The sequence below is a fragment of the Cucurbita moschata genome, unplaced genomic scaffold, assembly GCF_002738365.1.
Source record: "Cucurbita moschata cultivar Rifu unplaced genomic scaffold, Cmos_1.0 Cmo_Scf00008, whole genome shotgun sequence".
NCBI classification, from domain to species: domain Eukaryota; kingdom Viridiplantae; phylum Streptophyta; class Magnoliopsida; order Cucurbitales; family Cucurbitaceae; genus Cucurbita; species Cucurbita moschata.
Window position 1 is genome coordinate 4,297,076 of NW_019268524.1, and position 19,274 is coordinate 4,316,349.

At 35.2% G+C, this 19,274-nt stretch overlaps 3 protein-coding genes across 3 annotated transcripts in view; all 3 read right to left on the reverse strand.

The window, feature by feature from the left end:
* Positions 1 to 1,832: 1,832 nt before the first annotated feature.
* Positions 1,833 to 5,411, reverse strand: LOC111446003 (TPR repeat-containing thioredoxin TTL1-like). Its single transcript, XM_023084603.1, has 8 exons — positions 5,223 to 5,411; positions 4,164 to 5,178; positions 3,863 to 4,058; positions 3,600 to 3,784; positions 3,182 to 3,515; positions 2,880 to 3,084; positions 2,687 to 2,793; positions 1,833 to 2,577 (listed from the first exon to the last, which is right to left on the reverse strand). Exons 2-8 carry the CDS (start codon positions 5,072 to 5,074, stop codon positions 2,422 to 2,424), a joined length of 2,094 nt encoding a protein of 697 aa, XP_022940371.1. The 5' UTR covers positions 5,075 to 5,178; positions 5,223 to 5,411; the 3' UTR covers positions 1,833 to 2,421.
* Positions 5,412 to 5,592: 181 nt separating this feature from the next.
* The window catches only part of LOC111446000 (increased DNA methylation 1-like), a 24,805-nt gene continuing 11,123 nt past the window's right edge, over positions 5,593 to 19,274 (reverse strand). The window contains exon 10 of the mRNA XM_023084596.1: positions 5,593 to 5,625. The gene's annotated coding sequence lies outside the window, so the exon portion shown is untranslated. The remainder of the gene's footprint in view (positions 5,626 to 19,274) is intronic.
* Positions 15,205 to 19,274, reverse strand: part of LOC111446007 (probable beta-1,3-galactosyltransferase 14) — a 5,201-nt gene continuing 1,131 nt past the window's right edge. The window contains exons 2-7 of the mRNA XM_023084614.1: positions 18,738 to 18,890; positions 18,572 to 18,654; positions 18,386 to 18,485; positions 17,178 to 17,291; positions 16,175 to 16,317; positions 15,205 to 15,698 (exon numbers count right to left, since the gene is read on the reverse strand). Of these exons, the coding sequence (XP_022940382.1) occupies positions 15,604 to 15,698; positions 16,175 to 16,317; positions 17,178 to 17,291; positions 18,386 to 18,485; positions 18,572 to 18,654; positions 18,738 to 18,890 (688 nt within the window). The 3' untranslated portion in view covers positions 15,205 to 15,603. The remainder of the gene's footprint in view (positions 15,699 to 16,174; positions 16,318 to 17,177; positions 17,292 to 18,385; positions 18,486 to 18,571; positions 18,655 to 18,737; positions 18,891 to 19,274) is intronic.

The window sequence follows — 19,274 nt, forward strand, 5'->3', positions numbered from 1 at the left end:
TTTTTTTTTTTTTTTTTTTTTTTTTTTTTTTTTTTTTTTTTTTTGTGGACCTTCGAGCTCAACCTCTTAATATAGAATGATTTGATGTTGAGCTAATTGTATAATATCTCGATATTGAGTAACAAAATAAAGAAAACTATGAGCAATCCCCGGTGGAGGATTTTGGCTTGAGCAACCCTTTTTTCAGTTGGGTCTCTACAATCGCCTTAATGCGGGTTGGATTCCTTTCTCCATACACATCCATATCGGGTCGGGAGCCTCCTCAATCAACAAAAACTTATACTTCTTCTCGTGGAGGCAGATCGAGATCCATGTCCCACCGAGGGAAAGAGTTTGAGCTTGATGTGCCTGAACCCCGAACCATCTTGACCTCAGCTAAGTTCGAGAAGCTGCTTACAGTCCATACACTCATCTCAAGAATAGAACAGTTGTGTATTTTCCAACAAAAATCAAATATTTGTATTTTCAAACTCAAAATAGTCAAAATTAAAACAAAATCCAAATTATAAAATTAAATGAAACCTAAAATGGTAATTCCACAAAATAAATTACCGAAATAAATAGTTGGGAAAGTTGATATCTTTTTTTTTAACCGTTTACCACTTTTCTTTTCTTTTTTTTACCCTTTAAGCGTCCTCAATCCACGCGCTCCCTCACCGATTTGTCCTTTTCTTCATTAAAGCTTTCAAAATGTCGTTGTTCGTACCACTATTTTGTTTTTTTGTTTAAAAGTTTCAATTTTTTTATTTTCCTTTTTCCAACTATTTTTTAACGCCTCACCCCTAAAATCTACATATTTATAGTAAAAAAAATTAATAAATTAATAAAAATAACTTTAAATTTTATATTTGGCTAAAATAATTTTAAAAAGTTTTAATAATACTTTTAGATTTTAAAAATAAACTTCAAAAAATACTCTTTAATTTAAAAAAAAAAATTCATTTGATATTTTTGTTAATTTAATCTATAAAAAATCACCGTCTAAAAAAAATTCTGCTCAGATATACAAAATTTCATGGACATCACTTTCATCATTTACATGTACATGAACTCTACATACATCACCTCGATACAGAAGAGTATAGAAAAGAATGAAACACAGTATAAATATTTCAAAATTTTAACAATCATATACATGCATGAGGTCCCACATATTAAAACATTCATTTATAATACTTTTTAAAAACTCTAACGTAAATTCCGACTTATTAGATATTTTTTTAAAAAAAATTAACAAATCTATTAGCCGTAGACTAAATCTATAATTTAACAAAAAAAAAAATAAAAAAAAAATGACATTGAACAATCAAATCAAGCCTTCAACAGCCAGGAAGGCCAGCCATTGAGAGGTGAATGAATGAATGCCTTGCCCTCCCCCACATGTCACACCCTCTCTCCATTTTCAACCTCGGCTCGGGACGTCGACGACCCGTCTCTACTAATCGTAAACTTGTAGTGTTCCATTCGAACTTAAGACTAACTTAAATCTACTAAATTTCACCGTCTATGTTGTTAACAAACGAACAATTTAGCAAAGAAAACGATCCTTGTAAAGAATGGCATGTTGTGATAGCATGGAAGTTGACATAAAGTGGTGAAAATGGCCCATTTTTGTTTGTTTGTTTTGCTTTGAAGAACAGTCTGTTGTTCTACACTTTAAAAGAGCAATGAATGAAACCAGCTACCCAACAACCCACTACTTATTAAGAACAAATTCAAATCAGCAGCAGCAGCAGCAGCAGCAGAGCATTGAATGGCCTTTCCAAAAGATACCCATTTTGTGAAAACAGATACCCATTTTGTGAAAACAGATACCCATTTCATCAACATTAATGAACAAGTTTGATTTTTAATTGTTTGTTATTAAATGAGAAAATGTTTGAAGAACAGAAGAACTAACAATGTATTCAATTCACAAACCCCATCACAAATCCACCATTTTTATGCCCATCAATCCATCCAATTCCCCTGCCCTCCTCCTGTTTGGTGTTTTTTTGGGGTTTTTTTGTTCTTGTATGTATCATATATGCATGTACAGAGATCCTCCTCCTCACTTACCAACACCCATTTCTTTCTCTCCCTCTCAAAAATGTAGACCGATACCGATAATGCGAGGAAGTGATGTAAGGCAAGCTTATGGGAAAATGATATGTAACAAAAGGAGATGGAACCAGAGAGCAATGAGGAATGAATGAATAGAATAATAAGAACAACTCCAAAAATGAACTAAACTATCTCTCTCTGGATGCCCCATTGATTGGATTATGGGATTATTTTTGAGCTTTCAAATACTCGGGGTTATCAGGTCTCGAAGGAAGTAGTTTCGGGTGGTGTTTCGTTCGAATCGGGGTTCGGTAGGGAGAGGAGAATTAGGAAACGAGCGAGCGAGCATGGGTCGTTGCAGTAATAGAGACTCGAGTTCTATAAGAAGCTATAATACCTCACTGAGTACTCTAACATGTCATGAGTCGGAGATATGATCTCTTTTACTCGGTTTCCACTTTTGTAAATCTTGAACGTCGGTACGATCCTTACGTTTTCGGTATCTGCAATTGCTGGACTATCTTCCAGATTCACCTTTTGTGACAGAAACAAAAAGGATAACATGTTAAGGATGAACATCTTTGCGTAACGTTCGTTGTAAACCGACATTGTCGAGATGAAGCGAAGAAGACAGACATCTTACCTTGAGGAAATTAATGGAAGGATAGCGACGACAAAGGATGTCGACGAATGGCGATATCTGCTTGCATTGTATATCGGAATCTACTTTGAAATGAACAACAGTCACGCCTGCAATTCGAAGTTGAATATCGAATCAATGGCCAAATATCAGTTGAAGATACAGCAAAGCTCAATGTTTAACACTAAAACCAGACCTGGGAACGATATCGCAGCTCGGAACTGATCTATGCTGGAAACCACCTCGACTTCGCCACCGAACTTCAGATTATGAACTTCTTCACCACGTGATTTCTTTAACGCGACTTGAGCATGAAAAAGAGATTCAGCAACTTCATTGTCATCTGGAAGTTCCCTCCTTAAAGCTTCGTAATCTCGTATAGCATCCTCCCATCTTTCGAGCTGCAGTCGATCCAAAACCGAGTTATAGAAACAAAAACGAGGTATCACGTATGAAGAATGCAGCAGGAGGTATCGTGTCTTAGCCAAGCCAATTTACCTTACTATTTGAGGCAGCCCTTCGAAGGAGGGCCTTCGTGTAAGTCGGTTGGATAAGTAACGCTTGATTACAGTCTTCGATAGACCGCTCCCACATCCCGAGTTTAAACCAACAGGCTGCTCGATTGCAGTAGAGGACCGAGTTCGAATGATCAAGCTTAAGTCCTTCCCCATATGCTGAGCAAGCTTCTGTATACCTTTCTGATTTAAAGAGATCGTTGCCTCGAGTACGAGCTCGTGCAACCAACCGCACGTTACTAAGCAGCATTGCCACTTCTACATTTCGAGGATCAATCTGTGCAGCTTTCTCAGCAGCCGTAACTGCATTCTCAAACCTGCAACATATCCATTATCCAATTCCCACGCTCTCAAAACCGTTTCGAAATCGGACTTTCGAAGCTAAAATTTTAAGAACATACCTTCCTAACGCCATCTCGATTTGGGCATGAATGAAATGAGAGTAAGCTTCCGAAATCATCCCGAAAAACTTCATTTGTAAGCACGTATTAATCGATGGATGTAACTTCGGAATGCTTAATAAGCTGGATTCAGCATCTTCAATCTGATGAAGCTTTAAAAGAGCTTCCACTTTACTCATAAACAGCTGTAGATACATAAACAATCAAACCAATCAGTCCTTTTCGTTCTAAATCGATATCGAAAACGTTAGAATAGCTCTTACCTGAGGCGAAGAATCAGCTCCACCGGCAATCGCAGCATCGGCCTCCTTCAATACGCTTCGCCAATCTTTGAGTCGACGGGCATCCCTGCATTTGCTTATATGCCTTTCGACTGCCTGCAGTCTCAGCAGCTCGCTCGGATCAGGCTGAACGCCTGGAAAACAAAGATGTTTCCTGGCATTCTCTACATGTCCTAACCTGCAAGCATCCAGACATAACAAATAAGCTAAATCATCAATTCAGCTACAAAGACATCAGCACTAACAGCACAGACAAATATGAACAATCCAAATCTCAACTCACCTATGAAACAAGGATGCCAAACGCTGATGAGCCCTCACATAATTGGGATCCAATCTTACCGCCTCCTCGCACTCGCTTACCGCCTCGCCAAGCCGCCTGAGGCCGGTCAAGGCAGCAGCACGGTTGCTCCGGTAAGCTGCATTGGCCGGGGAAACCGCAATGGCTCGATCATAGAGACTCAAAGCTTCAGCAAAATGCCCCTTTTTGTATTGTTCATTTCCAGCTCTCTTCAACTCCTCTGGATCCCCACTCTGTTTCGCCCTCTTCAGCGAGTCACCACCACCACCACAACCAGCCCTCGAGCTAACATTACTAACCGATTCAACGCCGCCGGTTTTAACACCGCCGAGGCCCCGCATTATACTCCCATGGCCGTAATTTCCCGACCCAGAACCCAAAACATCGGATCTCGAACTCCGGTTGGTCGACGGCATGCTCGTTTTCAAAACCCTTCCAGAAGGGCAAATATTACCGGTGGGAAGCACATTCGACGGGGAAGTAACAGAGGTTTGAGACTGACCCGAATAGATTAACGGATGACTCGATCCAGAATCGGATCTAGTATGACCAGACTTGAAATTCCTAGGAGTCCCAATGGATCGGAGGCTCTCCGCCGCAGTTGGGCTGCTCTCGCTAGACCCAGAGAGTTCACCGGAATGATTATTAGGACCCGAATCAGATCTTTTGGCAACTGGGTTCGTTGCATTCCGGCCAGAAACCGACCCGGACGAGCTGGAACTACTACTCGCAGCAGGGCCGCCACCAGTCTGGTTCCGAGTTCGTAATGGCGAAACAGGGGAACCCAGATCTAGGTCGCGAAAATCAGGCTTGTTGGGTTCACAACTGAGGGAATCACGAAAGCGATCGGAGAGATGGTCGTAGTCCGAAATGGGATTGAGAGAATGCGACATTTTGAGGCCTGAAAAACGAAATCCAGTTACCGTAGAGGGGAAGAATGAGATTATGAGAGAAGCCGTAAAGAAAACAGAGGAAATCCGTGGAAAAGAGAGGAATAGAAGAAGAAGAAGATGGGGATGCGGTGAAATTAAAGAAGGGAAGAAAGAATGAATGTTGAGAGAGCTATGTTTCCCCCTCACAGAGGGAGCAAGAAGAAATGGAAAATTGGATGAGATTTTACAGAGTTTTTGAGAGATTGAAGAAATAAAGAAGAAAAAGAAGGAACTTTTACATTAATTTAGCTCTTTTATAACACTCCACACACCTCCACTTGCTGCTTCACGAGACAAGTTTTCTGTTTTTTTTTTTTTCTTTTTCTTTTTTTTTTTAATAATTAAATTAATTTATTTTCTTATCTTTATTAAACTCTGTTCTTCTTCTTCTTCTTCTTCTTCTTCTTCATCTTCCTCTTCCTCTTGCATAATTCGCTTTATAGTTTGTTTCTTTCCAGAATTGAGCTTTCTCCACTCTCTTCCTTGGCGCGTGTTTCTCACTCTCTCTCTCTTTGTTTTCTTTTTTTTTTTTATTTGGATAAAAATTATGAACTATTTTTTTTCTTATTATAATTTAGAAAAATGATGACCATGTTGAATTGATGTGAAATGGACCTTTATCAATGGGACAAAAATGTAAAAGATTGAATGATGGAAGCTCAAAAAATGATTTTACATTTTGTTTGGACCAGTAAAAAAATCTCGACAAATATAGTTTGAATTAAATTGAATAATAATGAAACTAAATATTAGATGAACACGACTCTGAGCATAAGCGGCTTTCTTTTGGCTTACCAAAAGGACTCGTATCCTTCCTTCTAAACCCATGCTCATATCCCTAAATGAGTAGATGTGAGACTTTTATTCAACACTAAAAAAAAATAAAAAATAGTTCTTACGTTATTTTTTATTTTAAATATTTTTTAAGTTGTTTCGGAAAAATAGATACCAAAGATAGAAATAAGGGGGAGAGTGCAGAAATATTTACAATTCATTAGCTGAATAGTGTCCGAGACAGAAATTATATTATCCATCCCTAACCTTATCCACGTGATTGTACGTATACCAAAACTAACTTATTATAATATTTAAAAATGGTTTAAAACAAATATTTTTTAAAATTGTAAATAATAGATGCAAAATTAAAAAAAAAAACAAATATATAAAAAAGAGGAGGGTTGCATATTTATTATATCTAATTAACAAGATAAGTATGAAACTTGTTAATAATTATTGTTATCTAATTAAATAATAATGAAGATACGATGTATCAAATTAATAAATAAAAGAAAATCCGAAAAATAGAGAAGAAAATATTCAATAATAAATTCCACGTGTTTATTCCAGAAGACTCCGACCCCACTTTTCTGGTCCCCACCGGTTAATATAATCCCTATAAAATGGAATTTTTATAATTAAATTTTATTGGATTCTCTTCCCCTCCCCATTTCTTCCTTTTTTTAATTCAATTTTATTTTTAATATTTGAATTATGCATGTAAACAATAATTATTATTATTATAGCCTTAAATATTCAAATTTTTAAATTTAATTCACTGAATTATTTTTACTAGCGATGATAAATATATATTAAATTATATTAAAGGTGAGTGTTTTTAAAAATAATTAAACATGAAATAATAATAAACTAAAAAACAAAACAAAATCATTGCACAATTAATGTATTTCTTTGTCGATTCATGCATTAATATTTGACTTTTTGACCATCTAAATTTCATTCTCGAGAAAAATAATAGCTAAATGAAAGGTTAGTAACTAGTCGGGTTTTTTTACTTTCTAATTTTTTAGATAGTTATTGAAAGAAGACAAATCCTAGTATCAACCGCTTTTTTTTATGTAGTCACGAGAATTTTATTTAAGTTCAATAATTTTTTTTAATAATGCACAAAAAAAAATTATTTATCACTAGCAAATTTGACTTTTTGGTTTTTATTTAGTCAATGCATAGTTTGACTTAATTATAGCTTACGTGATGTTTGGTTCGTTTCATCTCGTAGTTTGACTTAATGTTATTTAGGAAATTAATTAATTAAAGAAAATCTTGAAATTGAATTGATTACTATACTATATAGAGTAATTAAAAGTGATAATTAAAATTTTAATCCGGATCATTAAAATTTTAAAATTTTGCTCCCTGGTCCCTCGTTGGTTACCTATTTATCCTAGATTCCTGTACTTTCCATATTTACACTTTCTTACGCAAGCCAGAAACTGACACGAAGATTATCATAATTACCCTGAAACTTCATTTAATTACAGAAAGAGCCCCCACACGTGGCAGAGATTTAAGGGGTCATTTACACAGTTGAATCTGGTGGTATTTTCGTAAATTATGGTGATAATTAGGGGTATGATAGGAATATTAGGAATTAGAAACAGGGAAGTAGCTGGCCATGTGCTGGAGCAAGTGGCATGCCAGCTGGCCCATTCAGGATGGAGGCTGAAGGATGAGAGTGTCATCCAGCTAAGCAAACGGCGTCAAAGAGATTTTGGTAACGGCCGTTAATTAAAAAAAAAAAAAAAAAAAACGGCGACAGAAGCCGAGAGGGAAGGGAATGATGAGGAGGCCATCCACGTCATTGCCAGGTAGACTAATCCCCTCCCACAATTTCTCACATCCTCTTGTGCTTTTTCAAATGGACAATATTACCCTTCACGTTTTAAAATTTGATATGGATTAACTTTATTTTTTTAAGACTTAATTCAAATAAACTTTCTAACCCGCAACAGTTAAATTAAAAGATTTGACTTTTATTTAGGCAAATCGAATTATTTTGACTTGAAATTGTAACGTTCAATTCTGACACAATAATAAATAGGGGAAGTGAATAGTAAAGAAGGGAATAAAAATAATGCGTAGAAAACTATATTATATACTTGACATTAAAATTTAGTATATAGTTTTGTAAATCACAGCGGTAAGGTGAATGAAATAATGTGAAGAGGAAAACATAAAAATAAAAGTGATGGGTGGCCTCAAGGAGAGGGACATTCAACATTTATTGCTGTTGTTCCCTTGTCTCCAAACTCCAATTATTTATTTATTTATTTTTATTATATTGCATTTAGCAAAAAAAAAATATTGTGCAAACATTGGGTTTATCCATAATTTATCAAAGTTGAAGGGATAATTATTGAAATTAAAAGATAAAGTGGGTAATTTTTACAAATCCAATAAAATAGAGGGGGGTTTGTGTAATTTGTGTATATTTTAATATTGTTTATTGTGGGAAGATCAAAACTTGACAATGTGTGACCAAGTAACGTTGTCTAAAAAAACAAAAAAATAATATTTGATTTTCGGAAAATAAATAAATAAATAAATAAAAAGTTGGAATTTCCATGCACTGCCATAAAACCCAACAAAAAGGACAGTTTTTGGGTTTCAATTTTGTCTTCAATGTCTCTCTGTCTTAACGGTTCCACTTCACTACTAATCTTAATTAAGGCCTTAATTACTTAATTAATTATTTCGCTTAGTTTCATGAACAAATCCTATAGATTTACTCAATTTTTTTTAAATAATAATAATAATAATGTAATTAACCCACTAATCATGTTCGTGTTTATCCCATGGTTGTATTTATCAAGCAATTAATAATTTTCATAAAAATAAAATAAAAATTAATTTAAATTTTTTATTTATAAAATAACAGTGGGATGGATCTGACATTTCAAGTTAATTTGTTTGATGATTTTGAACAACCCAAATAGAGTTTACAATCTCACTCAACTCAATTCAATCAAATTATATTTTTCGATTGAATTTTTAATTTATAAAAAATAATTTAATTAAATGAGTTCGACTAGAATTAAATTTCCCTAACAATTACTCATAAATTAATATGAAATTAATTATGTAGTTTGAATTTTGATATGATAAAAAAAGCTATAAGTCAAACCCAGAAATGTACTGAAAATTAATTTTTTAATAAATAGAGAGAGAAAAAAAAAGAAAAAGATTAAATTAAGGGAAGGTTCATGGAAGGACTCTGTATGCAATAATGTAATTAATCTCTTAGGTTAGTGTATTATTAAATTAATTAATCCATGTGATTCGGCACTTAACTAAATACAATACAACATTTTGATTACTTCATAGGTTGACATTTTTTTGTCAGGTCAATCGATTCAATCCTACTTTTAAGATGGTTATCAAAATTATCTCTATAACCAATTTGATTGATGCATTGAGTTGGGTTAGGTTGGGTTGGGTTGTGAACTTCATTTGACTTGCTTAGATCACAAACCTAATCAACTCAACATTTCGAGTTAGTCAACTTCTCCCAATAGTTATATGCGGTAAACCGATATTGCTGTCTTTTTGCTTGCATCGTATATAACGCCAATTTCAATCTCTTAAATCTTTCTTTCAAAACTCTCTTTCAAAATCTCTCTGCCTCCGTTTTCTAAAACTTTTTTCTTGAACCTGGGCCAGAGGCTCGAGCATATGTCGCTTGGCCGTAGGCAACACAAGAATAAATTGGCTCAACTCACTTCTTGCTAGAAAGTGAGTGTCGCACAATCGCAAGTCCGCTGCCATCAAAAGTGCGATTGTGACAAAACATGATCATATATGACCCCTACTATTACTAAATTGTATATATACCGACCTCCAACAAATATTGCCAACCACAAATAAAGATTAACGTTTAAAGCACAAAGTCGTAAACCCTCTTTCTTGTTTTATGAAATTGTCAATACTTTTTTAGGATGATTGGTTTAAATACAATCGTACACGTCAATGATGATAGTGATGATTGATGACAAAAAAACAACCTGACCGAACAAAATCGAATAGTCGAAAACCTAAGTTAATGAATCCAAAAGAGGATCACTATTTGATATGAGCAAGGAATATGGATGTTTGTGAAGAAGAACCCAAATGAAAGGGGAAGAAAGTTGGGGTTTAGGGTTTGGATTCCAATAATGGAAGAAGACCACATGGTATTTGCATAAGCTTTGTTATGGGTAGTGATACTCACAAAGAGGGGAAGGAAAACACATTGCATGTGGTTTTATAACATGGATTTAGTATAAACACCTTCTTTTCAAAAATCTTGAAAAAGTTTTTTGGCCGAAATCTTCTCAATTTGCTGCCGTTAACCTCACGATTTTAAAATGCGTCTGCTCAGGAGAGGTTTCGACGCCTTTATAAGGAATGTTTTGTTTCCCTCTTTAACTGACACGAGATCTCACAATCTACCCCTTTTAGGGTCCAGCGTCTTCGTTGGCACACTGGTGTTTGCCTCTAATACCATTTGTAATAGTCTAAGTCCATCACTAGTAGTTTTAAAATGCGTATATAGGAAGAGGAAAGAGGTTTCTGCACACTTATAAGCAATGCTTCATTCTCCTCTCCAACCGATGTGGGATCTCACAATCCACCCTTTTGGGGGCCAGCATCTTCACTGGCACACTACTCGAAACCTGGCTCTGATACCAATTTGTAACCATCCAAGCCTACCGCTAACATATATTTTTTGCTTTGGCCTGTTACGTGTCGTCATCAGTCTGCTAGGGAGAGGAAAAAAGTTTCCACACCCTTATCCAACCGACCGATGTGGTATCTCACAAATCATGGGGGCCAGCGTCCTCGTTGACACACCCCTCAGTGTCTGGTTCTAATACCATATGTAACAGTCTAAACCCATCACTAATAGATATTGTCGCTTTAACCCGTTACAAATCACCGTCAACCTCACGATTTTAAAACGTGTCTACTAAGAAGAGATTTCCACACCCTTATAATGAATACTTCGTTTCCCGTTTTCTGGAAAAATGTTGAGACGAATTGGATGGTATATGATACTCATCGAACCCAATGAATATTTATGTATTTTAATGGGAATCTTGACTGCCACCAAAAAGAATATATACCTATGACAATGGTCCATCTTTTTCCCCCCTCAAATCTAAGCAGCAGCAGTAGCAGCAGCCATCTCTGAGCGACTGTGAAGAGTACCAAACCCAAGCCCTCCAATTTTTAAGACTTTCAAAGCTGACCCTTCAATCATAAGGGTCAGAGAAAGAAAGAGAGGATGTTATTAATCTCACCCATTGGTGATTTTTGTTTCTATAACACAGAAGGCTAACAGCTTGAAGGAATCAGAAGAAGAATCAATACTTTTGGGAGTGGAAAACGAAAGAACATTATGATGAAACACTGCGAAAGTTGTTCGGGAGCTGACAAAATTTTGCGACACGTCATGGACCACAGTGAAACGTTGTAATCTTAATCTTAAACTGTAAAAACCTAAGCTCACTACTAGTAGATATTGTCCGCTTGTTTGAAAAAAACATGTAACATCCCAAGCTAGATATTGTCCGCTTGTTGTTCCTCTCTCCAATTGATGTGGGATTTCATATAAAACGCGTCTGTTAGGGAGAGATTTTTACACTCTTATAAAGAATGTTTTGTTCTTCTCTCGAACCGACGTGAGATCTCACGTAAATTTTAAAAAGTGTACGAGTTATAAGCATGTGAGTGACACGTGAGTGACATGAAATATGGTGCAAGTTGGAATGTTTTCCATGTGAGGATTCCCAAATTTTAAGACTAAACTTAAACTATACCCAAAAACTTATTTGTTCCAGACATAATAATCATGAACTTCCAGACAGACCAAGTTCAATGGATTCCTGTGTTCCATTTTCATTAAAAAAGACCAAGACCACCACCAATGTTACAGGCTTGGATGTCCCATTTCAATGCACATGTCATGCTACTACTACAAACATAACCCTCTTCCTCTTTCGATGTCTACATTTGTTTGCTGCTACCTATACAGCTTTTTAAAAAGTATCCAAATTTTTAAGTTTTAACACTATTTAATACGTTCTCGATCATTTAACTTTTATATGGGTCTTTAGTATTCAAAATCTCACACTATTCTTAAGGTTGAGACGTGCATTTTTTAAAAAATCTGTAATAGTTTAAACTTACCGCTAGTAAATATTATCTGTTTGGCTAATTATGTATCGCTATATGCCTCATGATTTTAAAAAACGCATATACTCTGGAAAGGTTTCCATATCCTTATAAGGAATGTGTCGTTCCCATTTCCAATTGATGCGAGATCTCACGATCCACCCCTCTTAGAGCCCAGCGTCCTCGCTGGCACACCGCTCGGTGTCTGTTTTTAATACCATTTGTAGTAGATATTTTTTGCTTTGGCATGTTACGTGTCGCCGTCAACCTCATAGTTTTAAAATGCGGCCTGTTAGGAAGATGAAGGAGGTTTCCATACTCTTAAGAAATGTTTCGTTCTCCTCTCCCATCAACGTAAAATCTCACAAAATGTAAAACGAAAATTGACGAAAAAGAGACAAAATTTTGATGTGTTCAAACAAATGAAAATAGATCGAAAAAGAAAGATGAGATGATCCTAAGTGCACAACATAAAACCAGATTCATTATGAAACACAAACCAATGTCATGACATTTCCTTGTCAGCTCAAAATGGGTACTTAGGATTCCATTTTGTAGACAGACAGAGAGAGAGAGCTGGGATTTGTCTGTCATGGCTGCCTGCGTCTTACCCTCTTAGCTCCCATTCTTAAGCGATTTGCTTTCATTAAGAGTATCATTTTGATTATTTAGCTTCCTTTTCCCCTTAGCTGATAGATATTGCTCATAAAAATCGGACCTTTTTGGTTGAGAGAGTTAAAGATCCATTCAACCTCCAATCACAGTAAATTTTTTCAAAATCTAAAGCATGTCAGATGAATTCAGGCATCAAGATTGAAAACCCACACAAAAAAATTAAAAATTTACAGACCCCACGATGTATTTCTCTCTCTAATTATTGTAATTATTGAGGAAACTGAGGTGGGGAGGCATGTGATACCCACTTGGGTAAAAAAAAAAATAGAGAAAAGTTACTATGAGAACGAGAATCCAATAATATTGGTGGCCGAAGGAGATGAAAGGGGCAATGAGTGAGTTCATTTCTGTAATGTTGGAAACCCAACCACCGACCATGTATTGAAATTCTCAAACCACAATGTTGTTCCAAAGTTTACACTTGTTTTGCTTTTATTAGTTTAAGGTATTCAACAAAATGTCGGCTTTCTTCTCCTTTTTCATACTATGTACCGGTCAACTTGCTTAACTGGTTGTCAACCTCACGATTTTAAAAAATGTTTTGTTTCACTCTTCAACCAATATGAGATTTTATAATCTACCCACTTGAAAGTCCAGCGTTCCAGCATCTAATAGACCGAAACGCACGATTTTAAAAAATGTTTTGTTTCACTCTTCAACCAATATGAGATCTTATAATCTACCCACTTGAAAGTCCAGCGTTCCAGCATCTAATAGACCGAAACGGATAATATCTACTAGCGGTAGACTTAGACTGTTACATAAAATTTGAATTTTTTCCTTTAAATTTGGGTTTAGGGTTTAGAGTAAACCTATACCTACTCAGCAAAAGGATTGAATATATGACTCTAAGTAATACAATTTTAACACAATAATTGAGGTTACTAAAAAGATTTACGAATTTGATTCAATTGTCAACAATAAACAAACCCTCTTCCCTTTCTTGCAAAGCACTAAGTTAATATCAAATCCCAAGTTGAAAAAACAACATAACTTGGCTTGATGGCCAAGGAACCTTTTCACAAACTACAATCATATGATAGTCACAACATCCAAAAACCCACTTCAAATATCTTAATTCTCATCCAATTATTGACCTAATTATCAATAAAATCATTTGTTAGTGACGAACAGCAATGAAATCTGTGAAATCTCATTATCGGTTAAGAAACGAATTATTTCTCCCTAACAGATTTCTCCCTAACAGACACGTTTTAAAATCGTGAGGCTAACGACGATATATAACGGGTAGAAGTGGACAATATTTGCTAATGGTGGGCTTGAGTTATTGCAAATGATATCAGGGCTAGACAACAGACATGTGCCAATGAGAACACTGGGCCCTTAAGGGGGGGAGGGTGGTGGATTGTGAAATCTCACACATTGGAGAGGGAAACAAAGCATTCCTTATAAGAGTGTAGAAATCTCACTCTAACAGACACGTTTTAAAATCGTGAGGTTGACGAGGATAAATAACAGCTCAAAGTGGACAATATCTACTAGTGGTAGACTTGAATAATTACAGAATCATTTCATCTCATTAATGTAAGATAAATTGTATAGATAATGGTAGGATTAGAGGACAATATGCTTGATTTTAATCTAGATTATGTATACATATTATAAGATCTTAGCATTAAGAATCAAAGTTGAACAAAATTGAGAGAGTGGGTATTGCTTGCAAGGTTGTCATGATCAATGCTTATTGGTAGCTAACATTGATATGATTGAACTTCGAAGTATTGTTTTCAATGATGGAAATCCCAACAGATACATCATTATCACAACCAGCAAACTCTTGGATACCGAAAATAATTGTACCATTACTTGATTACAAACAATAGCTACAAGGGTTTTGTACCACTTCTTTTGTATTATCATTCAAAATCAATACCCATATCATATCATGTGATTCCCTTTTGCCTGACATTACAAAACTTTAGATCAATCAATCAAAGCAAGCCTTGTTTTCAAGCTCTTAAGGATGCAAGTTTATGAGATTTCAAGATTTTATGTGAAAGAAATTTAATCATTCAATGAGTAGTTCTTAGTTCTTAGGCTAATTAATGTGTTTGGTATCATAAGTTGATTGAAAAAAATTAATAAAAGGAGACAAGAAAGTTATATAAAGTTGCTTAGTTATAATGTATTTGAAGAATTATTAACAAAACTTTTTAAAATGTGTATGCCAAATTGCCCTAAAAAGGAAGTGGAGCATAATGAATTGACAAATCAAATCATTGGGTTTATCATTATGGGATCCTTTTATTTCCACTTGGGGTTACCTTGAGATGCACTCTTCATTCAACTAATGCAATAATGATTTTCAAAAAAAAAAAAAAAAAAAAAAAAAATAATTAGAAGATTACCCTTTGGCTGCCAATCTTAGCTTGAGTGGGTTGAGCAGAGACTGGATCTGAACCTCCAACCATTCTGTTCTTTCTGTTTGAAATAATTTATAGAACTGCAATTGGAAACATCATTCTACTTCATTGAAAGTGAGTTACAGACAAAATGAGTTCCAGAAAGATGAGCAAAGTGAATGAAAGAATGAAGCGATGCCATCTTAAGGATATTAAACTCAAAAGCCAAAGGGCAGTGGCAGCTTCTCAATTTTACAGCTCTGCAGAAGTAAATAAGACTTAGATACCAAAGAATCAGATGTGACAACCAAAACTATACTGTTCTAACTCTAAATCCACCCCCTGGAATCAGGAAGAGTATGAAATCAATCAATCTTATAGAAATCTTTTAGAAAAATACATATTCGGAAGATTAAAAGGGGTGAAATCGACGTTATATGCCTGGGATTAAACAGAAAACTCCCTGACGAGCGTAGCTCGTCTCCCCGGAGAAAATGGGGATTATCGTGAGTCATCATCGGCCGGTAATGTAGGGCTCTTTGTACAGCTTTCTTTATTGTGAAGTTCCAACAATTTCTTTTCTGGATTACAAAGCCCTGAAGAACAGCATTGATTGTACAGGATCATATTTTCAATAGCCAGTTCAAACTTCTACAGAAAATTTACACTATCTAACATTATCCTATGGTGCAATGATTTACATTGCATTGCAAATAAGTCAATGGTAAATGAAACTGGGTAAGTTGTACTTCAAGTTTCAAGTACAAAACTACCTCCAAGCTTTATGATTGTTAAATTGTACTTCGAGAGTAACAAAAGTAAATGGGATTTCTGTTGCTAGTTTGAGTTATAATCATGGGTGTTCTTTTAAAATACCTTTACATGAATAGAGTGGTATTGAATAAAGGGAGTTTCACAGTTTTATTGTATTCAGATGTGAACCTTAAAAGTGGTGTATTTATAACCTATGTAACTTTTCACTATATCAAGGAGTTTTCACTATATATATATATATACAAAGAGAGAGAGAGAGATAGAGATAGAGATAGAGAGAGAGCACAAGGATACCAACCTGAACACTTGGGAATGTCCCATACTGCAATAGATGTTGGCGAACAGTCTGGTTCACAGAGTGCTTTATTGTTCTCGTGCTCAACATTCATAGCAAGCATCCAAGCGCCAATTGTTACATCCTCGTTGCTGAACATCCGGAAACTGAAATTTTCATGAAATTGGACACATTATAAACAACATAAAGATTTCAACAGACAACAACAATAAACCATTTCATGGATTTATAAAATAGATATACGAAAGAAGGCTAATCAAGTAATTAGAAACCAAAAACATCTCTAATGGGAAATGAGAGTAGAGACTATAATTACAAAAAGGATCGTTGATATATGAAATAAATGTACAAAAGATCCTATCAAGTAATTTTTCTTAAAAAAACGTCTCCAATGGGACGTGAGAGTAGATAGACTATAATTACAAAATGAAGGAGATAACTTGTTCCATGACAAGCCTAATATTATAGAAGTAGATTCAACAAAAGAGCAGTAGCTTTGTTTGTTATCCAAGAACATACGGGCATTGCATTTCAACCAAAGATTCCAAATGAAAGCTGAAACAAAATTCTGCCAAAGGATCTTTTTCTCAGAAACAAGAGGATGCCCCGTGAGGATATAGGACAGAAGAGAGAAAACACTCGCAGGCCTCTTTTCAATCTACTCCCTTTTCAATATCATAACTTGCTTTTTCAGGGCAACCATACAAATGAGATTTTCCATCCACAGAAATTTACAGACCAACAGAAAAAGAAGAGTGACTAATGCATGAAGATCGATTTCGATATTAGTATGGTTTATAAAACTTGAAGAGAAATCAACTCAAAAATCTAGATGACAAGTACAAGCTCCACAAATACTATTAACTAGTGAACTTTGTATTCAGAGGGTTATGTATGCTGGAGATGGGTAAAAAGAAGCAAATAAAAAATCTTCAATTGAAAATTGGTAACATCCTCAACGCTTAAAGGTCCCCAAAGGTTCAAATATTTTAAGAAATAAACTTGCCTACTATTTTTAAGAGCACCCAAGCTTGCCACCACATCAGCAGAGAGGATATATATTGGACCATAGGCATGAAGGAAATACTCATTTCCAAGCAAATGTGACAGTGGCTCGTACCTACAAAATGAATCAGTATGGATATGTTACCAATCAAACAAAATGGAAATAATAATAGGAACCATCAAAACTCAATTGCAATCTGGAATCCATAGTATGACAGCTGACGCCTACCTCTCGTAGTGAATAGCCTGTATTAATTACTGTATATATGCACCGTTTATCTCTTGGCTAAGGAATGTTATATGGTAATGCCGCCACTAACCTTAGCATACACAGTAAAAATATTTAATCTACAAACATACTTGTAAAATTTTAAATTTATAGCAAAAATTCTGAACTAATGTTCTCCAATGGTAATTATGATAGATTGAAACATTATTTCTCTCCTCTTTCAGTATGGTGGTCTTCGTCTTGGCAATTTTAGTTCGTACTGCAAGTTCCTCTTAATCAAATATCTCCATTATTTATGATGCTATGTCTTGGTGTAAATCTTCTGTTTTTTTTCTTCTTATCGTTATGCTACCCTTTTAACAATTGGGCAAACATTTGGTAATCTCTCATGACTTCATATCCATTTTGTAATTTCATACATCAATGAAATTATTTCTTACGAAGTATATATGCTCAGACAAATGGTTGGATTGAGGTAAATAAATTTTATAATGTTGGTAGGAGATTGTGACCTTCCACTTCCACTTCCACTATCAAACTAAAACCCATTCTAGAGATGAACTCGTCTTAAACTGCAAAAATGGAAGAAACACCAGGTTTTGGGTCTCAATGAAGCCTTTACATGAACATTCTTCCGCATTATCAAGTCCGAGTACAAAAAATTGGCCAATTTCAAATTGCTGGGACAGTGTTCTTATAAGAAGAGTCCCTTAAGAGATCAGGACAAAATTTAGGCTCTTGCTAGTTTCACACTTTTTCTTGGTGCTCTCCTCTACCACCTAACTATTTCATGGGGATGATTTTGTGCATCCCAACACAGGTTTCCACCTGAAGACCGAACGCTCCAAACTACATCCTCAGCTATAATTGCATTATTAGCTTTCATGCTCACCATTGATAACAGCAATACATTAAAAATTAGAAAAATGGAACAAAAAATTTGTAAGGATAAACAGAAAAGTTTAAAAAAAAAATCAAACCATTTCAACTTTGGGTCTGTGAAGACTGGGCCCTTTTTCATGCAACCAATGTAAGTTTGAGGGTGCGTGCGTTCTTTAGCCAATAAAAGCGAGAGGCGATCTAGCAAGATGGAACCAACTGTATCAAATATTTAAAATATCACAAAGATCTGGAAATAATGAATCCATTTCAAAAAATTTAGTCACCTGGCCTTAAATATATATCATCATCAGCTTTGACATAAAACTCAGAATCATATAGTGCATATGCAGCCTTAAAAAATGCTAACCTGTAAACTTAGGAATAAAAGATTAGTAGCTCCAAAATAAATAGAATCAGCATTTCGTTTAATAAAACTCTGTTCATACTAACGTTTTATAAGGTAGCCTACTATACTCTTCTTCAATATCCAATAGCAAAAAGTCATCATATTCTGCTACCTCCTTTTTGAGTTCTGCCATTTTCCTCTTGTCACTTGACTTTCCAATTATAAACCTGAAAGCCAAGCCAGTGGCTTCTTCCAAACTGGGAGCCACCACTGATGTCAGTGCATAAATTACTACAAGCACAACTACGAATCACCATTATCATTCCCAGAAAGCGCACAAATATGCAGAGTTTATGAAAATCTGAGATGCATATCAATATAACATGGGAAATTGGAAACAGTGTGTGATTTGTATTAACTTCAAGGGGATGTCCCTCCAATGCCATTGCCAAATCAAGCGAATAAATTTACAAGCATAAAGAATTATACACCAACATTGATCTAGATTCCATAGGAAAAGATAAATCCACATACGTAAGTCATAGCAGGATCTAGATCAGCACAAGCCTATGAAATCTATTTCAAAATGGCAACTAAAATTCACTGAACATCCATACAAAAAAAAAAAAAAAAAAAAAAAA

Bases quoted from the DNA above. Each gene is read 5' to 3' on its own strand.
- LOC111446003 (XM_023084603.1), bottom strand. From the start codon at position 5,074: ATGTCGCATTCTCTCAATCCCATTTCGGACTACGACCATCTCTCCGAT. The intron at 3,785-3,862 runs GTAAGAGCTATT...ATGTATCTACAG, and splicing joins GAGCTGATTCTTCGCCTCAG to CTGTTTATGAGTAAAGTGGA. The intron at 2,794-2,879 runs GTCTGGTTTTAG...TTCGAATTGCAG, and splicing joins AGCTGCGATATCGTTCCCAG to GCGTGACTGTTGTTCATTTC.